The following is a 20039-nucleotide window of genomic DNA, read 5'->3' as shown; positions in this document are numbered from 1 at the left end:
AGCTGATTGGAGTGGCACTGGAGAAAAAGATTGCAAGATTTCCCACGCCATGAGACTCCTCGAAGAGGCATGGACTGAACGTCGAAGCTGAGAGAGAGCAGTGGAAAGAGAGCCAACAGAGGAGTTGGAATAAAGGTACTCAATGCGTAGCTTAAGGAAGAGTGAAGGGGCCAAGGGGGGTTGTGAGGAAGAAAACCCAGAACCAGCCTCGCCCCCTGCAGCTAGAGTCATTCAAAGGGCAGGGGGGCAAGTGATGCCAGATGGCAAAGGTCCCTCCCTTAACCGTAAAATATGATGGAGACCCCAAAACTCTTGGACTGTTTATAATTCAGGTCTGTAATTATATGGAAATCTATGGACCTGATTTAGAGACAGATGAAATTAAAGTGAGAATGGTGTTAATGGCCTTAGAGAAGAAAGCAGCCAAATGGATGGTTGGCCTACATAAATGCAATTCCCCTCTCCTGAGGAATTTTGATGAATTTATGGCAGCCATGAGAAGGAGGTTCGATGACCCTTTGACCAAACGATGCGGCCGCCTGAAATTTACGGCTCTTAAGCAGGGAAACAAAACTGTGCCAGATTATGTGCAGGAATTTCAGGAATTATCAGTTTATATGAGGGGGTGGTCGGAAGAGGCTTTGCTGGATCAGTTTGCTGAATGAAAAAGTATACCAACAATGCATAAACAGACGCCTTCACCGTCATTTAACAGTTTGGTATGAGAATGCTGCAGACGTAGAGTTGGATTTAGCCAGGCTTCAATGCATGAAAGAGAGAAATCCCTTCCAGCAGTCCCAAAAAAACCCTCCCGCACCAGGAGTGAGGGCAGAGGAGGTTTTGCAGGCAAAGCCAAGCCTTTCACTTGTTTCTGCTGTGGGAAGGAGGGTCATTGTGCTGTGAATTGCCATGTCAAATTGGCTCAGCCCACCCCACACCCCCCGGAGAGAGGGAAAATCAGTGAAAACTCCAAGCAAGAGAAGGGAAGCTGCTTTCGCTGCTGAGAATGTTCCCCAACACTTCCAGCCAGAGGAGGAGGGAGGCGTGAGCCCCAGCTCGTCTGACGAATCGAATGGGGAGGAGTCTCATCGCTGGGTAAGTTCCAGAACTGGCCCCATGCTTATCCCAATTGAGATGAGAGTGCCATCTTCTGGCGCAACTGAAAAACTTTTAGCTCTCCTAGATTCAGGCTGTTCCCGCTGCATGATAAACCCTGAAATGGTGGAGAAACTAGGCTTGAAGTTGAGAACTTTGAAAACCCCTATTGTTTTTTGCCAAATTGATGGTTCTATTGCGGGAGGCGGCCCTGCTCACTTTTCTACAGAACCCATAGAGATGAGGATGGGGACCCACCAAGAATTAATAACTTTTATTGTGGCACCTGGGATGGACCGACCCCTTATTTTGGGACTTTCCTGGCTTCGGAGATGGAACCCCCGCATTAACTGGAGAGAGGGTTGGTTACGAATTCGCACAAACGTACCTTCTGAGAGGAAGGTTGAGACTCCTGACTCTGACACTACTGGCCCCACATTGGCAGCCAGGGGCAGGAGAGAATTGAGGGGGAGGAAAGAATTCCAAAGGAGTATTGGGATCTCAGGGGGGGGAATTAGTGAAAAATCTTCTGATAAATTACCCCCCCCACAGACCCACAGATTGCACCATTGATATTTTACCTGGGGTAAAGCTTCCAAAACCCCAAATATATTCAATGTCCCCTAGGGAAATGGAGGAAATGAGAAAATTCATTGATAAGAACTTGGAAAGGGGGTTCATTGAACCGGCGAGACCCAAGGTAGCAGCTCCTGTACTATTGAGAGAGAAGAAAGATTATGTGTTAATTTCAAAAACTTGAACTCCATATCATCTCAGAACCTCTACCCGTTGCCACTAATGAAGGACATGCTTCCCAACTAGGGAAGGGCTGTATTTTCACTAAGTTGGACTTAAGAGAGGCGTATTATAGAGTCAGAATTAAAGAGGGGGGCGAATGGAAAACTGCTTTCAACTGTCCCCTTGGCTGTTTCCAATTTCGTGTGATGCCATTTGGCCTACAAGGGGCGCCAGCGGTCTTCATGCAACTAATTAATGAGGTTTTACATGACCATCTTTACAAGGGCGTTATCGTATATTTAGATGATATCCTTATTTACACGGAAACACGTGAAGAACACGTGAAGCTGGTTCGTACAGTGCTGAAGAAACTTCGGGCAGCTGAACTTTACACCAAATTATCCAAGTGTGAATTCCATCAGGAGAAGGTTGACTACCTGGGCTATCGCATCTCCCACGAGGGTGTTGAAATGGACCCCGCTAAGGTCAAAGCGGTCACCGAGTGGGAGGCCCCTCATACATGAAAGCAATTGCAAATTTTTTTGGGTTTTGCTAATTTCTATCGCCAATTTATTCCCTCTTTTGCTAAGATAGCTAACCTCCTGAAATCTAAAGGTGGGGCGAAACCCAAGCCTAGCAAGCCGCTGGATTGGACCATGGAATGCCAAGCTGCCTTCGAGAAGTTAAAGTGGCTTTTCGCGGAGGAACCAGTCCTCAAACACCCGGGCATGGACGCACCTTTTGTGGTCCAAGCTGACGTCAGTGACGTGGCTGTGGGGGCTGTGTTACTTCAGGCTAATAGTCAAGGTAATTTACAACCCTGCGCATACACCTCTCGCTAACTAACCGACACGGAGAGACATTGGGCCATTTGGGAGAAGGAAGCATTTGCTGTTTGCTGGGCTTTGGCCACATGGCGCCATTTTCTAGAGGGCACCAAACACCCTTTCATGGACTGACCATAAAAATTTGGAAGCTTTGAGGACGCCCAGAAAACTTTCTCCTAAACAGATGCGCTGGGCTCAGCATTTCAATAGATTTAATTTTACCTTGAAATACATTCCAGGGGGAAAAAATTTTATGGCTGATGCTTTATCCAGACTTCCTCAATACAACTGTTCTAAGCTCAGTGTGGTCCAGCCTGTCATTCCCGCGACGAGCCTCGCTGCTCCTGTTGTTACTAGGAGTCAAGCACTTTCTAAGGTAGAGGTGTCTCAAGACTTTCTTTCTAACCTGAAAAAAGCCCTCACTGATGATGATTGGTTCCGACAGCATGTGAATGAATGCACTATGAGGGATGAATTGCCTTGGATTGGGCTGAAATTATACGTTCCTGCGTCTCTTAGACTCATTGTTCTTCAACGGGCTCATGATTCCCGGATGGTAGGGCACTTTGGCTTCATCAAGATGCTCCACCTCATCAAGCGACAATTTTGGTGGCCCTCTTTGAAAAAGGACATTGAGAAATATGTTGCCAGTTGTCCCGTTTGTGCTGCTGCTAAACACCCTCCGGGTAAGCCCCAGGGGTTACTCCAGGCAGTAGCTTGCCCAGTGGCCCCATGGAAGGAGATCTCCATGGATTTCATTGTCAAACTTCCTGAGAGTCAGGAACACACTGTTATCTGGGTGTTTGAAGAAATCTAGTGGACAAATACCCCAAAAGTCTAAAAAATTGGGGCCCAAATATGTTGGCCCGTTTCCCGTTGTCAAGATCATCAACCCTGTTTCTGTCCGGCTCCAGCTGCCTAAGCACCTCAACCGGGTTTACCCTGTTTTTCATGTTAACCTCCTGAAGCCTGTCTGCACTTCGTCATTGAAGCCGCCTCTCCCTCCTCCGCCCGCTCTGCTTTTGATTGAGGGTGAGCAACATTTCGAGATCCGTGAGATTTTGGACTATCATAAGCACCGGAACCGTATCCAGTACCTGGTGGCTTGGAAGCATTTCCCCCCTTCTCACACTGAATGGGTTGACGGGTCCCATGTTCGAGTGCCTCGTCTGCTCCGCAAGTTCTACTCTGCTTATCCTGACAAGCCCTGACTTTGGACCTTCTCCTAATTTTCCTTTTTCTTTTTCTTTTTTTATTCCCTCCCCGTTTCCCTTTTTCATGTCTTGTTGTCTGTCTGTTTCTTTGTGTTCTTTTCGTTTCTACAGTTCTGACCACCCTTTTCTGGAGGAGGGCCGGATGTCAGCCTCTGCTTTGCTGCTGCTTCGGCTGTCATTGAAACAGGGAGGGGGTCATGGTATCTGGGAGGGGAATCATTATGTGCTGGAGGAAGTTTCTAGATGCTGATCTGATCACCTTACTGCGCATGTGGAAGAAGGGAGTTTCCCACCAAGGACAACTGTCCAGCATTCCATCCTGATGATGACTTTTGAAGTTATCTCCCACCTGACAGTTGGGTGCATTATAATTGGACTATGGGGAGGGGATTGAATTATACATGATATTATCCGCTTTCGCACCTAATTAACAAGACTCAGCTTTGCTTTGCAACTGTTCATTTATAATTAGTAAAAGTACACTTGATTTCAATTCAAATGGAGTCGAGTGGTTTCTTTCCTGATTGCTAAATGAAGTCGATGCTGACAATATGTCTCTGTCATGCATCTTTTAAAAAGCTGTGTTTAGGGGGATGGAAGTGACATCCCGGAGTCTAGCAGTTGCAGGAATGGAGCTCTCCGTATCGTGTGCTGGCTTCTGCTTCTTGTGGGCTTTTTTAAAAAGCCAAAAAACCCCTGGAGGGGAGGGTGAAGCTAAGGAAGAGTGTCCTGTGAAGTTCCAGTGGAGATCACAACACTCCTGCAGGACATTTTTCTTCTCCATAGTGAGGGGAGGAGTATCCAGGATGGGTTGACCTTGTGCTCTCTTGATTGGACTGAGTCAGATAAGCTCTTTTAGCCATGCCTTGGTCACCAGGCTCCACCCAGTTACCAACTCAGTCCATCAACGGGTGGCTGTGTTCATCCTGAGATCCTGAAGAAACTTAAAGGAAAAACTTTAAATTGCTGCAAAAGTGATCGAAATTGCCCCACCCTGCCTGATCAATTACTAGAGGCTGAGGAAACCCCCAGTGGGGATAGAAAGCCCGCACAGCAACCCCTAAGGCGACACACAGCCCAGGTCACAGAGCAAGACCCAGGGTGCTAAATGAGGACTCTCACCAAAGACAGGAAAGCGAGCTCCGCAGAGGCCCCTGTAGTATGGGCAATGCCCAAGGAGGCTCTAAGTGTGCCCGACCACTCCCCCGCTCCCCTCAGGGGTTGAGCAACGAACCGTGGCTTTTTAAAACGCCCCGGAGTGCCTGTGCTGGCAGCGACCAGAGAACAAGGTGAGAGCCGGAGAGGCTCAGAAAGAGCTGCAGGAGGCAGGGCAAGGTGAGAGAGAGATCCCCCAGCGGCAGCAGAAGCCGCGTGGCAGCCTACAGAGGACAAGCCATTTCCATGTGTTCCAGCAAAGAGAAGCCTTTTGAATTTGGAGCTGGGGGCCATTTTTGAAACCACATGGTCCAAGATGGCAGCCCCCAGCAGCTCACAGGAGACCGGCAGGAGCCAAGCTTTCAGCCCTGCATCAGCAACCACCAGAGGCACTGAGGAGCCCTTAAAAGGGTTAGAGACCATCGCATAGGCATTAGCCAAGGGTGGGGGAGGCAAGCAAAGGCCAAAAGGAGGCATATCTCCATCAAGGGAGCTAAAGATGCAGGCTGTGGATCAATCCCCCCGCCTGCAAGCCTACCTCCAAGTATGAAAGGCATTCCTCTGGTCCACTAATTTTGTCACTTTGTCAAAGAATGCAATAAGATTAGTCTGGCATGATCTGTTTTTGACAAACCCATGTTGGCTTTTGGCTATTACTTTGTTGGCTTCTAGTGTTCACTAATTCATTGCTTGATTATCCTTTCCAGAATCTTCCTGGTATTAAGGTCAGGCTGATAGGTCTATAATTTTCTGGATCTGTTTTACTCCCTTTTCTGAAGATGGGAATCACATCAGCAATCCTCTGGTAGTTCCCTAGTGCTCCAGGATCTCTGAAAGATATAGTTCAGTTGTTCGGAGATCTCATCTGCCAGTTCCTTCAGAACCCAGTTCTGGTGATTGGAACTCATCTAGAGTAGACAGGTGCTCACTTACCATTTTCTTCCCTATTTCAACTTGTGTTCCTAATCTGATTTTTGTGGTGCTGTGTTTGACAGATTGGACTGTTTTATCCCTTTGTGTAAAGACAGATGCCAATCATGAGTTAAATAGTTCTGCTTTCTCCCTGTTGCTTGTCACCTTCTTGCCACTTTCTCCCAGCAATGGACCAATTGTTCAATAATGTGGAAGCATGTGTGGAAGACAAAAGTTGTGATTGCATCAAGCATCATTCTTCAATTGAAAATTAATCAGGAAACTTCTGAATATACTTCAGAAAAAACAATATTTTTCATCTTCCAGAATAATATACTAATACAACTATTTTTAAACAAAGCCATTTAGAATGTATGTGGTTTGAAAATTGAACTCTTGAACTATATGTCACAGCTCCTTCATTTAATAACCAAGAAAGAAACCACTCGACTCCATTTTGCAGAATTAAGTGTATTTTTACTGATTATAAATGATGAGAAGCTAAGCAAAGCTGGATCTGAGCAAAAGAGCGTGAAAGCAATAGATATCAATACATGATTCATTCCCCTCCCCTTGGCACCCCAGTCCATAGTCCAATCATATATCACCACAGCTGTCAGGTGGGAGACATCTTCAAAAATCATCATCAGGTTGGAATGCTGGACAGTTGGCCTTGGCAGGAAACTCCCCTCCTTTCACATGTGCAAACAAATGGTGTGAACAACTCCCATTTAACAGTCTTCCTGTACAGATTACTTCCCTCACCCAATTACCATGCCCTCCCTCCCTGTTTCATGGCAGCCGAAAGCAAGTAGCAAAGCAGAGGCTGACATCCGGCCCTCCTCCAGAAAAAGGACGATTAGTCCTGCAGAAATGAAAGAACACAGACAAACAGACAAACAACATAACATAGAAGAAAAGGGGGCAGGGGAGAGATAAGAGATAAAACATTTGAAGTCAAGGCTTGTCTGGATAGGTAGAGTAGAATTTACGTATAAGAGGAGGAGCCCGCACATGGGACTTATCGACCCATTCAGCATGAGACGGAGGGAAATGCTTCCAAGCCACAAGATATTGAACACGGTTTCTAATCTTCCTGGAGTCTAAAATTTTCTTAGTCTCAAAATGTTGTTCACCCTCAATGAGGAGCAGGGTGGGAGGAGCTGCCAAAGGACCCCGCAACGGAGAAGTGTGTTCTAACTTCAAGAGATTGACATGAAATACCGGGTAAACACAGTTGAGATATTTAGGTAGTTCAAGATGAACGGACACAGGGTTGATGACCTTGACAACCAGGAACAGACTCACATACTTTGGGCCTAATTTCTTAGACTTTTGAGAAGTTTGGAGAAATTTGGTGAATAAAAATGCACGATCACCAACTTTATATTCCTATGCCTTCGCCCTCTTTTTATCCGCCTGCTTCTTATGTGCTTGATGCGCTGCATCCAGCGCTCGGTAAGCCAAGGGCCACATTTCTCAGAGCTGGTCACTCCATTCGGAAAGGGACAGCACCTGCGGTTTTTCCCCAGGTATTTCGGGGATAGGCACAAAATCATGTCCGTACATCAGTTTGAAAGGTGTAAACTCCGTGCTGCTGTGTACTGAGTTACTATACACCACCTCACTATGAGGCAATAATTCCACCCAATTATCCTGCTGGTAGTTGATGAAACATTGGAGATACTGCTCCAGTACAGAATTAGTCCTCTCACAAGCCCCATTAGTTTGTGGGTGTGGGCGGAACTTAAGCCTGGGTGAAGCCAATCAACTTTAGAAATTCTTTCCAAAACAAGGAGGTAAATTGGACCCCCCCCTATCCGAGATGATGCGGTCAGGCATCCCATGTAGACGATAGATATGGGTGATGAACAACTTAGCTAAGGATTTAGTGAAAGGGATCTTGGAACAAGGAACCTGCTTGGAGAACAAGTCGGTAACCACCCAAATCACCGTATTTCCTTGACTTTCAGGTAACTCAACAATGAAATCTCCTTCCATGGGGCCTCAGGATGGGCCACCGCCTAGAGCAATCCCTGAGGCTTCCCTGGTGGACGTTTTGCTGCAGCACAAGTGGGGCAACTAGCCACATAAGACTCAATGTCTTTTTTCAATGAGGGCCACCAAAATTGCCTCTTGACAAGATGCAGGGTGTTCACAAAACCAAAATGTCCGGCCATGCGAGAGTCATGAGCACGTTGAAGGACCATGACTCTAATAGTTGCGGGAACATATAATTTAGCACCAATCCAGGCCAGGCCATCCTTCATGGTGCATTCATCCGTATGTTGGCGGAACTACTCATCAATCTCAAGAGCTTCCCTGAGCCTTGTAATGAGGTCTTGTGTGACTTCCAAATTGGCTTCTGGTGACAACAGGAACAGAGAGACTTCTTGTAGGCATGACAGGTTGGACAACACTCAGCTTTGAACTGTTATATTGAGGAAGTCTGGACAAAGCATCAGCCATAAAATTCTTCCCTCCTGGGATATATTTCAAAGTGAAATTGAATCTATTGAAATGTTGTGCCCATCTCATTTGTTTAGGGGATAGTTTCCGGGGGGGTCTTTAATGCCTCTAAGTTTTTGTGATCAGTACATACCTCAAAAGGGTGTTTTGCCCCCTCCAAAAAGTGATGCCAGGTCATCAAGGCCCACCGGACAGCAAAAGCTTCCTTTTCCCAAATAGCCCATCATCTCTCAGTCTCTGTTAGCTTTCGAGAGGTGTAAGTGCAGGGTTGCAACTTCCCGCGTGCATTCTCCTGAAGTAGCACTGCCCCTACTGCAACATCACTAGCATCTGCCTAGACCACAAAAGGTGAATCCATGTCTGGGTGTTTCAGGACTGGTTCAGTTGCAAACAGGTGTTTTAATTTTTCAAACGCAGCCTGGCATTCCATAGTCCAGTTCAAGGGCTTACCCAGTTTGAGTCCCCCCCCCTCTTTGATTTCAGGAGGTTTGTAATTGGCAAAGCAATCTTGGCAAGAGAAGGAATAAATTGACGATAGAAATTAGCAAAACCTAAGCTTTGCAATTGCCTAAGCGTGCGGGGGGCCACCCATTCGGTGACTGCTTTGACCTTTGCTGGGTCCATTTCTATCCCCTTGTGGGAGATGCGATACCCCAGATAGTCCACCTTCTCCTGATGAAATTCACATTTAAATAATTTAGCGAACAGTTCTGCTGCATGAAGCTTTTTGAGCACTGTGCAGACAAGTTTCACATGTTCTTCACGTGTTTCCGTGTAAATAAGGATATTGTCCAGATAGACCATCACGCCTTTGTAAAGGTGATCATGTAAAACCTCATTAATTAATTGCATGAAAACAGCTGGCACCCCCTGCAGTCCAAATGGCATAACTCGAAATTGGAAACAACCAAGAGGGCAGTTAAACGCAGTTTTCCACTCATCCCCTTCCTTAATTCTGATCCAGTAGTATGCCTCTCATAGATCTAATTTTGTGAAAATCTTCCCTTTGCCCAGTTGGGCTAGCATGTCCTTCATCAGTGGCAAAGGGTATAGACATTTTGGACACAAACCCCGTTCAGGTTTTTAAAGTTCACACAGAGCCTGAAGGAACCATCTTTCTTTTCTCTGAACAAGACCAGAGCAGCCACTTGGGGTCTAGCTGGTTCAATTAACCCCCTTTCCAAATTTTTGTCAATGAATTTTCTCAATTCGTCCATTTCCCTATGGGTCATTGAGTAAATTTGGGGCTTAGGGAGTTTTACTCCAGGTAGAATGTCAATGCTGCAATCGGTGGGTCTGTGTGAGGGCAACTTATCTGAAGATCTTTCACTGAAAACATCTTTCAGGTCCCAGTATTCTTTTGGGATTTTTCCTCCCCTTCAATTTTTTCCTGCCCTCTGGCTGCTAGGTTGGGGTCTGACTTATTCGGGATTGGGACCCCTTCTTCCCTCTCAGGGGGCGTAGCAGACCGGATGCACAACCAACCTTTCCTCCAATTTATATGTGGGTTCCATTTACGCAGCCAGGGCAATCCCAATATAAGGGGTCGGTCCATCCCTGGAGCTACAATAAAACTTATTGTTTCTTGGTGGGTTCCCATCCACATCTCAATATGTTCAGTAACAAAATGAGCAGGGCTCAGTCCCGCAATAGAGCCATCCAATTGGCAAAATACAATTGGGATTTTCAAAGTTTTTAGCTTCAATCCCAATTTCTCTACTATTTCCGGGCTCATAATGCAGCGTATACAGCCGGAATCTAAAAGAGCTAGAATTTTCTCCCGTGTGCCAGAAGAGAGCACTCTAAGCTCAACTGGGATAGTCATGGGCCCCGAATGGGAACTTACCAGGCGTTCTGCATCATCAGAGTCACTTTCTTCCGAAGAGCTGGGGGTTTCGTCTCCTCCTTCCACAGGGTTGAAATGCTGAGAAGGATCCTCCCCTTTTAAGGCCGGTTCTTTCTTCCTGCTGGGAGGCTTCTCCAGCCTCTTCTCTTTCTGAGGGGGTGGGGCATTTTGGCTCATCTTGACCCGGCAATTCACTGCACGATGCCCCTCCTTCCCACAGCAGAAGCACACAGAAGGCTTGGGTTTGCTTGCAAATCCACCCTTCCCCCCTTTTGGAACTCTTGGGGGGGTTGGCAGGGGGGATTCTTCACCCTCACCTTCCCCTTTGTAATTCAGCCTGGCTAGGTCAATTTCTACATCAGCGGCTGCTTCATACCAGGGTTGTAATCTACGGGAGGGGGCGGGGTCTTCTGTTCACACAATGTTGGTAAATCTCTTTGTTTAACCCATCAGCGAAATGGTCTAGCAATGCTTCTTCAGACCACCCCCTCACATAAGCTGACAGCTCCTGAAATTCTTGTACATACTCAGCTACTGGCTGTTTCCCCTGCCTAAGAGTTGTAAATTTAATCCTGGCTCTTCTCTCTGTGAGGGGATCATCAAAATGTTTCCTCAAAGCGGCCATAAACCCATTAAAGTCTCTCAAAAGTGCGGAGTCGGCATTGTGCAACTCCACCATCCAATCTGCTGCTTTTTTCTCCAAAGCCATCAATATAATTCTTACTTTAGCTTCATGGCCTACATCTGCATATAATTCTACACTTGAATAAGAAATAGGCCAAGCTCTTTTGGTTCTCCCCCGTATTTTACACTTAAAGGAGGAACCTTAGCCATCCGGCGCCTGCAAGCCCCCCCCCCCTCGAATGTCTATAGCCATGGGGATTGGGGTTGGCGCTGGGTCATCTTGTACAACTCCCCCTTCACCCCCCCCCCAGCCTCTCTCAAGTCAGGCAAGGTATACCTTCTCTCTGCCTCAATTCCTCTCTCCATTCCACTCTCCCGGGTCCGGTGTCTCTCCCACGCCCCTTCGAGAAGTTTCATGGCTTGGGACATCATAAGGTTTTCCTCCTCAGGATCTCACCAGTCAGCTGTTGGTTTTCTGGGTCTCCTCACAGTAATCCTAGTCAACAGTTCTTCAGGGTCCTCTTTCTGTCCCACTCCCCAAGTCCACCTGGGTCAAACAGATTGTTCCTCTACCTGCAGGTCAGCCAACAGCTCTGTCACTGAAGGGCCTGCGGCCGCTCCCATAACTTCCTCTTGATCACCTCCCTGGTGGGACATTCTTCAGCGTTGGGGGTCCCCCCGCCTCAGAAAGTGTCAGCTCCGGGATGGGTGCGAGGTGAGATCCAGCTTAATGTCACGGCTCCTTCATTTAATAACCAAGAAAGAAACCACTCGACTCCATTTTGCAGAATTAAGTGTACTTTTACTGATTATAAATGATGAGAAGCTAAGCAAAGCTGGATCTGAGCAAAAGCGCGCGAAAACAATAGATATCAATACATGATTCATTCCCCTCCCCTTGGTACCCCAGTCCATAGTCCAATCGTATTTCACCCAACTGTCAGGTGGGAGGCATCTTCAAAAATGATCATCAGGTTGGAATGCTGGACAGTTGGCCTTGGCGGGAAACTCCCCTCTTTCCACATGTGCAAACGAATGGTGTGAACAACCCCCATGTAACAGTCCTCCTGTACAGATTACTTCCCTCACCCAATTACCATGCCCTCCCTCCCCGTTTCATGGCAGCCGAAAACAAGCAGCAAAGCAGAGGCTGACACTATATTTTTAATTTATTTTTCAGTTTTATGCATTGATCATTTAATTACGTAATTTGTCCCAATAAAGAAAAATATTTGTAGCTCAGGATTGAATGTGGGTCCTTGGTGCTCTCTGAGCTTGGTTGTTTTATTGCAGATGTTTCATTACCCAAACTAGGCAGCATCATTAGTGCTAGTCTTGTAGCGCTATAATTTGTCCCTTCATGTGGCAAATAACAACTGCCTATAGATTCACAGAAGCATGTCTTCAATGGTATAATTGTTGGCAATCCTGATAATAGTTTTTAGAACGATAATAAAGCACAACAGGCAAATAATATTTGATCCTTATTAATACTGGACAAAATAGAATGTACCAAAATTTGTTCCCAGGAGAAAATACATGGAAAAGAAGTTTCAATGAGATGAACAATGACAGAAATGTTTCCAATGCAGATGCTGCCATTCCATTCAGGAGTAATTCTTAGCTTGGAAAAGATTGCACATTATACAGAAAAATAAAACATTTCTTTATTCAAAGAGACACAAACAACTGTCAGAGAAAATTTCTCTGCTCCAAAAGGTGCCACTTCTGATCCTTAAACTGATTTGCATGAATAAATCTTAGCTCAATCTGTTACTGGAACAAAATAAAGCAATGATGACCACCATTGCCTCTTGAGCAGCATTTCAAAAATAATATAGGAGATTCTAGTTTCCTCCGTAATAATAAAATATATACTGATCTGGCATATAGGAGAGAGTAATTTCAGAAACCTCCAGAGTAATTATTCATGCTTGGTTGCAGGGCTAAATGTGATTAAAATAAACAGAATTTTGTGTCCTTGAATCATCAATTAATGAGAACATATTTTGTTTATAGTCAAGATTCAATTACCAATCACAGGATCCTAAGTGCCCAAATGAACGGCATCTGCTTTACAGAGAATGGGCCTATCCTCAAAATATTTTCAAACTGCAACCCTTAGATCTTGTCAGGTAAGTATTAAGGAGTGTTGTACCATTCCTTATGAGTATTTTATTTTTCTATGAATAATAATCATTTAACAGAAAACAGCATGTATAATGTTGCATTAGGCAAATGTGAGAAAAAGCAAAGAGGTGTTTCTTTACAAAATTTAATCAGTATGTAGGCTATCGAACTGCCAATGACTCTGGCCAGCTAAGCTCTACTTGGTTCCAAAGCCTGGGACAATAATATGTATTATTATTATTACACTATGAGTAGAACTAGTCTTAAAATAATATGTTTAAAGTTCAGTGGTAATGACTACAAATGGCCCAGCAATCCCATTGCTAAGAGTTGGTTGTTAAGTAAGATTTCATATGACTGTGAAGCACTTATGACCACACTTCTTCTGAGGTGGTTAAGTGAGGTTGTGATTAAGAGAGACATCATTTCATCACGATTTGTGATTGTATTGCCAAATTCTCCATTGACTCAGTCTGTGAAACATGAAAATGGCATGACTGTAGGATGCTGCAAAAGTTCTAAATACAAGAAGCAGTCCTAAGTTATATTTTTAGCACTCATAACATCAAATTGTCACTAAACAGGATAGTTGTTAAGCAAGGACTGCCTATGACTATAAAACATAAGCTTCAGAAAAAAACCATATGAATCATATTATATCTTCCTAAATACAGAATGTTGGATTCTTGAAAAGTTCTTGGAAAAATAAAGTTCATAGTGGTGGATACAGTACCTGAGTGGAACTGCTATTATGAGACTCATATAGAACTTCCAGACTGAAATTCACAGTGTGTGATGTGAAAAGATCATCCTAGTGATAAAAGAAATATGACCATTATTATTTCAAGTAATTGCTGTGTATCACAGTTTATTAAATAGAGAATTACTTTTCCAAGGGACTGAATGGAAAGAAATGGAAGCCATGCAGATTTCCAGCTAAGTTAAAGTAGAGCCTATAGCCTTGGTGGCAGTGGTTAGAAGGCAGTATTGTAGGCTAACTCTGCCCACAGCCAGGAATTCGATCCTGACTGGCTCAAGGGGACTCAGCCTTCCATCTTCCCGAGGTCAGTAAAATGAGTACCAGACTGTTAGGGGTAATATGCTGACAAAAAACTGCTCAAAGACTGCTGTAAAACACCAAAATGGTATATAAGTCTAAGTGCTATTGCTATAGCCAAGCACTTTCACTTGAAAAGACCCCAAATATTCATAAAACAGCCCAGAAGCAGACAAAAAAGGAAAGCATTGATTCCGATGTTGCTCATGAATTCAACTTTGAGCAAGGCATGTAGTAAAGACTGATTTGTTTTTCTTTCCTCTTAGATTCCATATCAGGATTTTTTTTTCTTTCTCCCATGGCATAGACCATAGAGTTCCCCAACCTTTTGGTTTTGCGTACCAGTGGCGGGGAGGGGAAAGGGGATGGTTCCACACAAACAATGAGCAAGCATGTGCACATAGCTCCATTTATGCAAATGGAGATGTGTATGCACACTCGTGCACTCACCTGCCACTCCCATGGCCCCGTTTCAAATGCCTCAAGACCCAGAGGTGGGCCTCATCCCAAGGGTTGGGGAACCTGACATGGAGGAAGAAAGGCACGTTTATCTCCCACTTTGAATAAGACAATAGTTACACCACCAGAATCAATTTTGAAACAGCTTAACTGAATTCAGAAGAGTTGCAAGATAGAAAACAGTTGATCATCTAGGATACTGTTCCTTTTGAGCAAGTTTCTATTACTTTGTGTAATGAGAATGCATACATGCATACAATCCATTATGCTCTTCCCATTGGGGGGGGTACATTTGATGCATAGCATAGAAAAAGAAGCAGTAAGCAAAAGAAGTTAAGGCACAAAGTAAGTGAAAGGAAAGGAAATATAAACTTTAGTTTTCAACAACATCATTCATTAAACCTCTCTATAACTTTCTGGAAATCATCATTTCCTTCAATATGTCCATGCAGAGATTGATCCATTCTCTTTTAATATTTTTTTAATATCCTATTTAGTTATTGTATCTTTGAATAATTAAGGTTTTGCTATTTACAAAAAATAACCTTAATTACTTTTTAGTGATCCTGGAATCATTCTTAAACACAAAAATCAGAATAGCACAGTGCATTATAATGTTTTCTTCTTGAATATATGAGAAACTGATTTTATTAATAAAGGAAATACACATCTATATATTCAAGGAATGTTGTGTCCATAGGAAATATTATGGTGAGAAAATTGGAATCTATTTTGCCTGGCTGGGATTCTACACCCGGATGTTACTTCTGGCAGCAATAGTTGGTGTTGGGTGTTTTTTATATGGATATTTCACAAAGGATAACTGCACTTGGAGGTAACCTTATAATTCATGCTTTTCGTGCATAAAGATCTTATCTCCTAATTATGATGTCAGGGTTCCAAGTAACACCCCCAACAGAAGTAAGACTCTGAGGCAGGCATTTCCTCAAAGTTGCATTTTATTAGAGATGTCACATTGGCACATCTGGGAAAACCCGAATCTGAAAATCTCCCAGGTTTTCCTCACCCAAAGGAAAGTCAAAGTACCTTCCCCTGCACCCACATGTCCTTCACATGGTCCAATCAGGTCACCATCCTAACTGGAGTTGTTTCCCAATCATACCTCTCCAGGTGAAGGCTGAACGTCCTTTATTCCCAGGGAAATAATATTTTTATGGCTATACATCTCACCTATCGCCATCCAACCCCCCTCCCATTTCCTACACCATGCCCATCCACCAAGTGGGGCAGCCCTGAAGATCCAAAGAAAAAGATGGCCTCCAGGGCTGACACCTGACCATTCTCATGTAATAATTTATTCTTGTTAGTTCATATAGGTTGCAAATTCTGTACATACTTCTCAGAGAATAATAAATACATACTGAATTCTATGGGCAAAACAGTAAGGATGCAGCAGAAGCATGTTCTCTTTTCTTCTTTGGTGGATCTTGGAATTGATTTCCAAAGGAGTGTCAAACTTGATTTCATTGAGGGCCGTATTATGGGTTTGACCTCAGGAGGTTGGGGGTGGCCAGGGTGGGTATGGCCAGCTCAACGTCACTCATCAAGGTTCTGTTTTTGGCTGTGATGGCCTCCCGCAGCCCTCTGCCAACAAAAGCAGAAGCAGGAGAGACCACACATGCCCCTCCCAGGCTCCATTTTTGGCCACAATGGTTTCCTCTGCCAACAAAAACGGAGCTCAGGGGGCCATGTCCAGTCCCCATGAGATCTGTTTTCAGCTGCAGTGGCCTTCTGCAGCCCTCTGCCAGTGAAAACGGAACTTAGGGGGCATCCTTTTTTGCTGGCAGAGGGCTGAGGAGGCCATCATGGCCAAAAATACAGCCTGGGAGGGCCACTTGCAGCTCACCTGAGCTCAGTTTTCACTGGCAGAGGCACTGTTATCCAGTCATTCGTTGTTTTTATGGCAGTCCCGCGGGCCAGATCTAACCACCCCATGGACCAGATCTGAACTGCGGGCATTGAGTTTGACACCCCTGGTTTAAAGTATCTCCAGGTTATTTTAAGTTAGGGCTTAAGCAGGAAAATGGGGATTTTGGGAGTAGAGAGTTATTGCCCTTCTTTTGCCACTGGAATTCCCCATTTGTAGAGATAATCTCAGCAGAGACGGGGAAGAGACTTGTAGAATTTTGGCCAACACATCAGGGACATCACTATAGATTTTCAACAAAACTGCGCCCTCCTTCATATCCACAGATAGGTTTGTTAATCCTATTCTAATCACATCAGGCATGCCTTCTTCAATATCCAAGAAAGAAAAATCTCAACTCCATTTTAATTGAGATAAAGTACTTTTACTAGATATGAAGTGAAAGCAGCAAAAAGGAAAGCAAGATCTGAGCCAGAAAGGCGGGAACATGTACATATCAAACGTTTACCCAGCACCTTCCGCCCCAATTCCCCAACCCAGTGTCCAATCTACAACTCCCTATCATTTGTCATGTGAGGTGCATCTTCAAACAGCCTCATCAAGTAGGTATGCGAGACGGTTGGCCTTGACCAAGTCCGAACATCAGCCACCAGCATGCGCAGAAGACGGTGAGAACAAGACTCCTCCAGTATAATATAATTCCCTTCCCCAATACCATTCCCCCACCCTCCCTGTTTTTTTGGCAGCCGATAGTAAGCAAGCATAGCAGAGGCTGACATCCACATTTAGCTAGATGATCTGGACAACCAGATTTTTATTGGTTGTGCCTTAGCCACGCATAAGAGTGCATCACTCAATATTTATGCTAGTTTAATGTCAATTTATTATTTCAGTTTTATGTATTCTTTGAAAAATGTAAAGGTATATGGTATCTTTACTATTAACTCTATTCAGTGAAAAACTACTAAAATATGCTGAGAATGCGGACTCTTCACTTAATGATAATATACATTCTGGGGGAAATACCATCTATGACAAAGGTACTAAACTTTTGTATTCCTCAAAAGCTTTTGTGTCATTATTTCAATATTATTTTGCGATATTAAGCATTTTATCTTAATATCTCAAATATATCATTAATATCATTGCCAGGTGATTGCCAGAATATACAGAAATATCAACTCCTAATTAAAATTATAAAGCATTCTGCTGTGAATGAACAAACCATGTGATTAAAAATAAATAAAAATAAATAATATCAGGAAGATAACAAAACAGAATAAAATAATATCAGGAACATCAAAATAAATATAATTATTTTTGACAAGAGGTCCTACGACAGCTGTGTAAGAGCTATAGAAATTATATTGTTTCCAGTGTACATTTCAAGGCCAACCATCATTGAATTGAACTGGAAGGGACTTCTTGAAGAGATTATTCACAAAAATAGAATTATGTGTGGGGAAAGACCTCATCATCACTTATCACATATTTTGCTTGTGTTTTGTATATCAAAAGCGGGCCAGTGTAGCTACACTGGTAGAAGTACATTACTTATCAAGTAGAAGATGATCAGGATAGTAGTGATCAATGAAAACTATGAATTTAGCTCATTCATTGTGTTTCATAATATGTAAGATGGATTTATTCATTCTTTCAGTCAAGAAGTATGTGATCCAAACATAGGAGGTAAGATTATTATGTGTCCACAATGTGATCAAGAATGCACATACTGGAATCTCAACATCACATGTGGCTCTTCCAAGGTATTTTTCCTTCAGCATTAAAAAATATTACTGTGACATAAAATTCTGTTTTGAAATAAACTGATAATATGTGGAGAAGGAAGAATATATGATCAGTAATAAACATAAGAAGTGTAACTGATTAGTACAACCCTCAGCACATAGTTTTAAACAAAACTAATCCAGGTAAAAATCATAACCACCTGAGAGATTATGTAGGCCTGTAAATGTACAAGTGTACTGTACACAGTGTATAGCTGAACAGATTGGGCTTCATGAAATTGTCTTAATAAAGTAAACACTCCTCTTGTATATCCTTATTCTATGAGCAAAGATCAAAAACAATACCATAGTATGGTGAACATGACTAGGGATTAAGGGAAATGTCAAGTTAATTTCATTCAATTTCCCAATCCTAAATTTGCTGTAGGCATTGAACATACGTTTGCAATTTTAAAAAGTATAGGAAATAGTATAAGATTCTAATATTTGACATGTATTTTTCTTGACTAGATATGTTTTAGTGCATCTTCATAACATATATGAGCTGCAGTGGTGCAGTGCAGTACTGCAGGCTACTTCTGCTGACCAATGTTCCCTCTAATTTTTTTTCAGTGTGAGCGGGAAAGTATAGTCTTTGAGCGGCACAGTTTCATGCCTGAGCACCTAAGAGAGCAACAGTTTGAACTGCTGTCACGTCTGCTGGACATTTGCGCAACATTCCAAGCGTCAAGCGCCGATTGCGAGCGAGGTTTCAGCCTGATAAATGCCAGGCATGAAAAGTGCCACTCAAACACTATACTTTTCCGCTCACCCTGAAAAAAAAAAGACTTCTGCTCAGCTTTTACATTGTTAGACTGGCTAGAGAGAGACATGGCACCAACAGGGTCCTGGGTCCTGGCATTTTGCAGGCAACCTGCCCTCTCACATTCCTTTGGAATGCAACCCATCACATTTGAATTAGATTTTGCCAATTATCCTATTAAAAGATAATCCTATTATTCTAAAATACGACTAATTCAATATTAAAAACTGTAAATATTTAATGCTGATAAATAATAGCAGTAATTGTTATTTAGTATGAGTAAAATCAGTATTGATATATCAATATAATATCTATCAAAATTGACAATAAACACTAAAATAACAATACAAATATATAATGTGAAATATAAATGTAATAAGTATAATATATAAATGCAACATAAATGTAATAAAATAATTTATCATGAAACTCTCCCCCTTTAAAGTAGTAAGATCAATTAAATAGTCTAGCAAGTTTGGACTATATGCTATGTTATGTTACTTAAGAATATATATACCTCAGAATCAGATACAGCATCCACATCTTTCCCAACTGAGTCAATAAAATCATACGCCATGCCAAAACTATTTTAAATAAAGATATGAAATTAATCAAGTCTTGCATTTATTTTTCAAAATGAATGTACTATTTTTTTGTTATTTAAGTTTGTACCCCATCTTTTCATCTCCAAGGTATTCAAAGCAGCTAAAAGATTTTTTTAAAAAAATTTGAAATCTACTTAAAAACTGGTGTTAACATCACCATAATCTAATTCAAAAAGCCTGGCTAAAAGGGGAATTATCCTTTTCTAAAACCAAAAAAGAAAGAACTGCTTGTATTCTGTAGTATTTAATCAATGCATAGCTTTCAAATGTAATCCAAATTATATATCTAAACAACATTATAAATCATTTAAATATCAGAAGATTCGAGCATTGTTTTTTCTGATCTCTTGGCAGAAAGGATGTGTACTGGCATTTTATGGAATTTAAAATGATTAAGTCCATGACACAAATTGCACAATAGGAAATCCAGCCCAGAATGCATTTAACTCATTGTATCACCAGGGACCAGA

General features: G+C 42.9%; 1 protein-coding gene across 1 annotated transcript in view; it reads left to right on the top strand.

Moving 5' to 3' along the window:
- Positions 1–20039, top strand: part of ANO6 (anoctamin 6) — a 136488-nt gene that overhangs the window by 60164 nt on the left and 56285 nt on the right. Inside the window, exons 10-12 of the mRNA XM_032221836.1 lie at positions 12900–13015; positions 15227–15361; positions 18075–18180. Coding sequence (XP_032077727.1) covers positions 12900–13015; positions 15227–15361; positions 18075–18180 — 357 coding nt within the window. The remainder of the gene's footprint in view (positions 1–12899; positions 13016–15226; positions 15362–18074; positions 18181–20039) is intronic.

The sequence above is a fragment of the Thamnophis elegans genome, chromosome 7 (assembly GCF_009769535.1).
Source record: "Thamnophis elegans isolate rThaEle1 chromosome 7, rThaEle1.pri, whole genome shotgun sequence".
Classification (NCBI taxonomy): Eukaryota; Metazoa; Chordata; class Lepidosauria; order Squamata; family Colubridae; genus Thamnophis; species Thamnophis elegans.
This window is presented reverse-complemented; position numbering and strand designations above follow the sequence as displayed.